General features: G+C 43.4%; 1 protein-coding gene across 1 annotated transcript; it reads left to right on the forward strand.

Annotated features, from left to right (window-relative positions):
• gng13b (guanine nucleotide binding protein (G protein), gamma 13b) lies at nucleotides 1-4,800 on the forward strand (the record flags this gene model as incomplete). The annotated part of the gene is made up of 3 exons (XM_080856587.1): nucleotides 1-137; nucleotides 1,910-2,036; nucleotides 4,695-4,800. Exons 2-3 carry the CDS (start codon nucleotides 1,939-1,941, stop codon nucleotides 4,798-4,800), a joined length of 204 nt encoding a protein of 67 aa, XP_080712713.1. The 5' UTR covers nucleotides 1-137; nucleotides 1,910-1,938.
• Nucleotides 4,801-7,191: the final 2,391 nt, after the last annotated feature.

The raw sequence follows: 7,191 nt of genomic DNA on the forward strand, positions 1-7,191 counted from the left end.
TGAACAACAAAACCACTGACTTTGACGGCTCACTCTCGGAGATTTTAAGACATTTCGATAAATCATCCGGACTAATCCATTCCCAAAAGAAGCGCCGAGCCGTTTCCTTGCGTCAAAGATATAACAACATCGGTAAGGTAAGCAGGGCAATACTATCATACTGAATTGACATTTCCGTGTGTTAGTCAAGGTTAGGCGTATAGTCGTTTTGGCATGAGAAAGCTATGTTTTAGGTTACCTGATGTTAAAATATATACAGAGAGGCCCTCTGAAAGTAGGCTGAAATGTTACTTGAAGCGCACCAATCATTATTGTGCCTCGAAATGCTATGTTACATAAAATTTCGATTCTTCTGCGTTCCTCCTCTTCCCTGGCCTCACCCGTCGGTACTCTGAAATAGATGAGATTATTTGACTTCGAGTCAAATGACAGATGTTCTCGCCTACATGCTCAACCATGAAAATGTTCGCATTTTCTCTGCTGATTGTGTCTGTGTTCGCAATATTTTATCTTTTGTCACTTGGGGAGGAAATAACAGTCTGTGAACCTAATTAGGATATCATTGATTGCGAGGCAAATCAGACATGTAACATCCAGGTCCATGTATGATATTCTACATACGACATTTGTATTAGACATTAGGCATCTACAAAATAGGACCCTGGAGGCGATATAATAGGAAATACACATCTACTCTACTGTAAGAATGTATCTACATTTCGCACGTCTCCTTAACCGCAGATCTAAGACTCATTGCATATTCTCATGATGGTCAAAGTGGGTGCAAATATGAATGTTATCAGATGTAGTTGTGACCCAAATCAAGAGACGACCTACATCAAGAACTTAGAAAGTTCGTCCACAGCCTCGCCGTCTTGGACATATCGCTCTATCTCGTCCACTGGAATCTATCATTTAATCTCCGCTGTCTAAAAGGATAACTGTGATTCATTATCGGTCTGGTAGAACTTCTGTATAGAAAAAGACTAGAGACACATGCCCCAGGGATTGGTTTATTTTGGGAAAACAAGAATTCAGGACATGTATCCGGCTGTCCAGGGTTCCCGTGGCGAGCACAGGACATAATCACTTAAAACTGGGATATATTTTTGCCTCATGGCAAGGTCCTGTCTTTGTCAGTCCTGTCGTTTGGGTTAGATGCCACTGTGAGCCATTGATTGAAGTATCACATCGTTTATATTGCTCATATTCTGTCCCTCATAGTGACAAAGAAAAGGCCAAGAAAAACAAGATAATTTGCAGCAAAAGTACAACGTTGCAATTTTTAAGATCCATTAGTGAGTTAGGAGACTAGTTTGCTCTTGGAAACACAACCGTCATTCTGTGGTAATTAAAGAAAAACCAGAGTGTAAAAAAAAAAAAGCCAAGTCTTCTCTGTGTCTCAGGAGAATCATGTATCAGAAATCGGAGCTCCAGGAACAAGATGCATCAGTCCTTTTGACATTAAATCCTTTTGACTTTCCTGGATATGTTGGAGTGAGACAGTACAGTGCTAGAGAGACAGACAGAGCCAAGCCACAGATGGTGCCTACGATGATGACTCTCATTTACACTCCATTGGCTCAGTCTAGGTAGCCTTAAAAGGCTAATGGTGTCAGGATAGCATGTTCCAATTCTCAGTTAAATGTTGTGTTGTTTATATTAGGGTCTATATTGTCAGATAATTCCCATGGAGGATAGTCCTGTGCATTCAAATATGTGGGGAAATAGAAGAGAGAGAAATATTAGCACTGCATTCATGTCCATTTTTAGTCCACATCAGGTCTCCCTTCAGGAGTCACGGTGCAATCTTTGCAGTGAAAACGGGCGTTTTGTGCTGATGTGGGTCAAGATGCTCTCTCACGCAGACACTTTTGTATCGGTGTGTGATGCAGGTTTTTTTTTTTAGGGTGACTATCCTGACATAAAGCCGTCGCCATGGATGAGTTGGACCTACCCCAGATGAAGAAGGAGGTGGAGAGTCTTAAGTACCAGCTGGCCTTCAAGAGAGAGAAGTCCTCAAAAACAGTCACTGAGTAAGAACCTCTCTCATCCACAGCAAACTCATCAACCCAGCTCCTATAAACATGCTCTTACCTCAGATCAGCTCTCATCCACAGCAAACTCATCAACCTAGCTCCACTAAACATGCTCTTACCTCAGATCAGCTCTCATCCACAGCAAACTAACCAACCTAGCTCCACTAAACACACTCTCTTACCTCAGATCAGCTCTCATCCCAGTCGTAAACTTTGATCCAAGATTCACTTTTAATGGAATTATATAGTTATACCCACAAAATCTCTGTGTCACAAAAAAAAATCAATGAGTCAAATCAATGAATTAAACATGTGAACCTATGTAGGTCATCATTATATTGTGTTCTGTATGCTTTCTCTGTTATTATGGGATGTACTGTATGTAGGCCCAAATGGGCTAGACTGAGGAATGTGACCTTCTCTCCTAGTGTGGGTATTGTAATGCTTGGACAGGGTAACTACATCTTGAGCAACCATAGTGAAATAACAATGCCAAGAAATTGTAAGCATTTCATCAGCCACACAGTCCCAGCCTGGAGACATAATGTCACAGAATGATTCAACAAAAGAATCGCTACTGACCTAAATGGGTAAAGTGCATCCATACGTTACAGTGTGATCTCATAAACAAACCACATAACCTGCAGGAGAACATAAACATCTTAAATGTAGAATATATAGTTACACTGTCATTCAGAAGCTAAATCAGCTTGCCATCCTACATCTCACTGTGCTAGAGGAAAAAGGTCCCTGAGGCCACAGTGCCTAGCAGCAATGATCTCAGTAGTCGTTAGTTCTCCTGTTATTACATTTACATTAAGATTTTACATTTAGTCATTTAGCAGATGCTTTTGTCCAAAGCGACGTACAAGGGAGAGAACAGTCAAGCTAAGAGCAATACAACCTGGTGTAACAATAAATACTGCTTCTTTTTTATTTTAATAAATAGAAAATAACATAGAAAGAAAAAAGAAGTGCGGAACTGTCACTGCTTAAGTGCAAGTTAAGCCAAGGTGCCAGTTAGGAAGGGAAGTGCTCTCTGAAGAGTTGGGTCTTCAAGAGCTTCTTGAAGGTAGAGAGGGACGCCCCTGCTCTGGTAGTGCTAGGCAGTTCGTTCCACCAACGTGGAACTACAAATAAGAATAGTCTGGATTGCCGTGCTTGCTCACTAGATGAGCGCAGCGTCCTGGGTGTAACATTTGCCCTTACAAGAGCATTTAGGTAGGTGGTATGTCACAGGCGCTACAGTTATCTGGGCAAGCAGGGAGAGGGAGAGCCAGTGAATCGGTCCCTGAAATGCTGCTCGTGTGGGGGCAGAAAAATTACTGTTCTCCCTGGTGCCGCGCTCCCCATTAGACTTGCAGTGTGCCCCTCACTCTCAACACTGGCACCTTGTCACGCCACGGGAACGTCTCATTTCTCTCTGTCTCAGGGTAGTCTGCCTGAAATATGCATGAGGGTAATTTCTCTCTGTTATAAATTAGATTTCACCAGGCAGAGTGCAGGCCCAGCTCATGATGCTCGTGCAGTGGTTTTTAACCCCCCAGTACCTGCCAGTGCAAAATAAGTGTGGCTCTGATAACGTGTAGAAAACTATTAGTTGTACTGGGCTTAAAACGTGAAGTTTCTTTTATTGTTTTAAGATTTGTTTTTGGCCTTTTATGCCTTCAATGAATAGATTAGTGCAGAGTTGGACAGGAGAAATGGCATCGGGCCGGATTCGAACCCGTGACCTCCTTGAGCTTCAAGCCTAAATATGGTCGAGGCTACTGTGTGAGCTACAGTGGCCCCCGTTTTATTGTTCTTTTATTGAACTAGAAATAGCCTTTCCCCTGAGTTCCCCCTGTTAATGAGGCCCTTAATGCATAGGGCATCCGTGAGGAGTGCTTGGTGTTATCCTGTTCCGGAAATACTATCCCTCACTTGCGATTTAGATCTGAGCGCCATGCAGTCTCCCTATTGCTCATATGAGGTGTGTCTCTTAACTCTCTGTTGTCCTCGACTGTCTCCCTTGTGCCCAGGACGCGTGAGTCATGACGCATCTCAGCTGGCTACTGCTCTGCTGTGCACCGCATTGTCAAAACAATAGATTAAAGCCCAGCGTTCGAAACGTCAAAAGACATCAACGCTGTAGTGTGAACATTGTCTCTGATATTCATGAAAAGCAATTCATATTATTGTGTGGTGCTGTGCGTTTGCTGCCAGGAAACCTCACCCACCCCCACGCACAACACACACAAACAGCCACACATACACACACATACTTTCATTCAATAACAAACACACTCAGGGATAGGTAGAGAGTCGTGTTAATGACACTAATGTTCTACCGTCATGAATCATGATATCCAGATATCAACTGGATAGAACTCTGTGATCTGGTCCTGATCTGGTCCTGATCTGGGCTTGATCTGGTCTTGATCTGGTCCTGTTCTGAAAGTGATCTGGTCTTGATCTGAAAGTGATCTGAAAGTGATCTGGTCCTGATCTGAAAGTGATCTGGTCTCGATCTGGTCTTGATCTGGTCCTGATCTGGTCTTGATCTGGTCCTGATCTGAAAAAAAAGTGAACGACCAGGTTTAAACCATGCCCGGGCCAGATCCACACTTGGTATCCATGTAACGGTTGGAACTCTTTCTCTCCCTCTCCATGCAGCCTGGTGAAATGGATCGAAGACGGCGTGCCCGACGACCCTTTCCTGAACCCTGAGCTGATGAAGAACAACCCTTGGGTGGAAAAGGGCAAGTGTGTCATCCTCTAGAAGACACGGGGATTACCGTCCGTCCCCGTCCTCTCCGCCTCCAATCCTGCACTGGACACAGAGGCAGAAACGGCGCTCTTTCTAAACCCGTCCTCCCCCCCTCAACTGTACCCCTTGCCAGTCCCCCTCCTCTCACTATGAATGTACAAGAGACACCCCCCAATGAGGACCACTGCTAATTTTACACTGAAACATTAGCACCATACAGTCACATTTGCTTGTTTAAGGAAAAAAAAAAAAAGAATTGCCATGCATTACTGTTCTAATCATAAATATCTATATATCTTTATATGCCGTAAATGGATTTTATTCTCTAGCATATGAATTCCTTTTTGGTGTTGTTCGCTGCTGCCTGCGCTTTTTTGATAACACGTTCAAGCGTGCACTCACTGCCAGTAATGGTCTGTTAGTTTGCTGGCTGCTGGCTGCATAAAACAAGGAAGAGAAGGGGAGGGGGGGCATGGGGGGGGGGGGGGGGAGGAAAAATGCTACAGCATCAAAAAACAGCTCTGCTCTATTTAGAATCACTGAAGGCAGAGTCAGTCTTGGAACACCTCCTCTCTCTTTTACTGTGGAGCCCCAAATCATTCCAGTAGGCCAGGTCGCCCTTATGCCGCTTCGCCGGAACTCCCCACACCCCCACCCCCCCCCCCCCCCCCCCCCCCACCCCTGAAGTATGATTCTCAAAGGTGGGGAGTCTGCACCTGCCAACCTACGCTCTTTATTCTGTGCCGACCCCACAGGTAACTGTATCCAGTTCTTGGACCACAGGTACGGTTTCCAGCCATCTTCCATGGTACTCGAATGGTGTGGTATATAGTAAAGGAATTGACATATTGCACGTTTTTATTCCCCTTGGAAAACAGTAGTACAATCCAGCACAACTAACACATGATAACTAACACACATGCTAGTTAGCATATGCTAGTGGAAAAACAACAGCAGAAAACACACAGCACACTCACTTAAGGAACACTTGTTTTTGTTTTTTTTTTGTTATTGTTGTTGTTGTTTTTCGTTCCAACATGTACAGATGGTATCTTCTTAATTTATAAACTTATTTATGGTAATTTATTTATTTATGAGTTTTACAAACTACTATCGAAATCTGTGGGTGCTGTTTTGCTTGGGGGAGCTGTAATGGACTTGCTGTTATTATGCCCGCATCTTGCCTCCATTGATAAGAGAAAGACAAAAAAAAAAAAAGAACACCTTGCCAGTTCACCATCAAATACTGCCTTGTACACAACCTCCTTAAAACAAGAATGTATGTGTGTCATAAAGGGTTGGTTTGCCATCCACCACCCGAAAGCTTTGACTTGTGCGTGAATGCATGGAGCTTGAAGGTTGCATACTGGCCTAGGCTTTTGGTTCAGATGTTTAACAGCGCTATCTGTCTACTGCCAAGGCTTTAAGAAAGGCAAGGATGTTGGTTTATCTGTTGTTTCTGATTCTTTTTTTGTTGGCTTGTTGTTTATTTTATTTTGAATTTGTTTTTATATTCAACATCTAGTATAAAACTATCTATCTAGCAATGTACTGATTGTGGGAGTGCTTTGGAATATTATGCACAAGATCAATTACTAGTTTAACGACGAAGCAATAAGCAAGGACGATTTTTTTATTGAATGTTTTCCAAAAAAAAAACATTTATCCTATTGAATAAAGTAGAGGATTTTTAGACAGTTCAGATGTCATCTGTGTATTTGTGTCCTGTGAATAACCGAGCGAGTGAAGTAAAGAACGAGTGGAATAGCAGAGGAAAATCAAGACGTTTCGCAAAGAAAATGATCCCGCTTCAGAGCCACTTGTCAGGCCATGATTTTTGATTTTGAGTGCCTGAGCACTGACAGCTAAATATATCTGGATGGTTTTTTAAGCACAGATGGATGTGTTATTATATGAGATTATGCTTGGAGAGCTGAACCAAGAGTCGTATCACAGTGGTCTAACAAAAAGCCCAAATCTAATCAAACAAAATGGACTATCGACCCTGAAAGAGAGTATTGCCACTCGTGTTTTCTCTGCGTGCTTCGTGGCCAGTCTCCGTGGGCACTAGACATCTCCAAGAGCGAAAAAAATGGATTTAGTGTCCATGTCGCGTGAGATAAGCACAGGGACACTCAGCAGTCGCCATGGCTACATCATGGTGCTTCTAAACCACGAGAACAACGCGCCCAGGGGCTCGCTCCGAGAAACCACAGATCCACCTGCCATCTTCTCCTCTCTCTCTCTCTTTCCTCTCTCCATCTTTTTTCATCCCTCTCTCTCTCTCTCCCTCTCACCAGATCCACCTGCCATCTTCTCCTCTCCCTCTCTCTCTCTCTTTTCATCCCTCTCTCTCTCTTTTCATTCTCTCTCTCTCCCTCTCACCCAGATCCACCTGCCATC

The sequence above is a fragment of the Sprattus sprattus genome (assembly GCF_963457725.1).
Source record: "Sprattus sprattus genome assembly, chromosome: 18".
Classification (NCBI taxonomy): domain Eukaryota; kingdom Metazoa; phylum Chordata; class Actinopteri; order Clupeiformes; family Clupeidae; genus Sprattus; species Sprattus sprattus.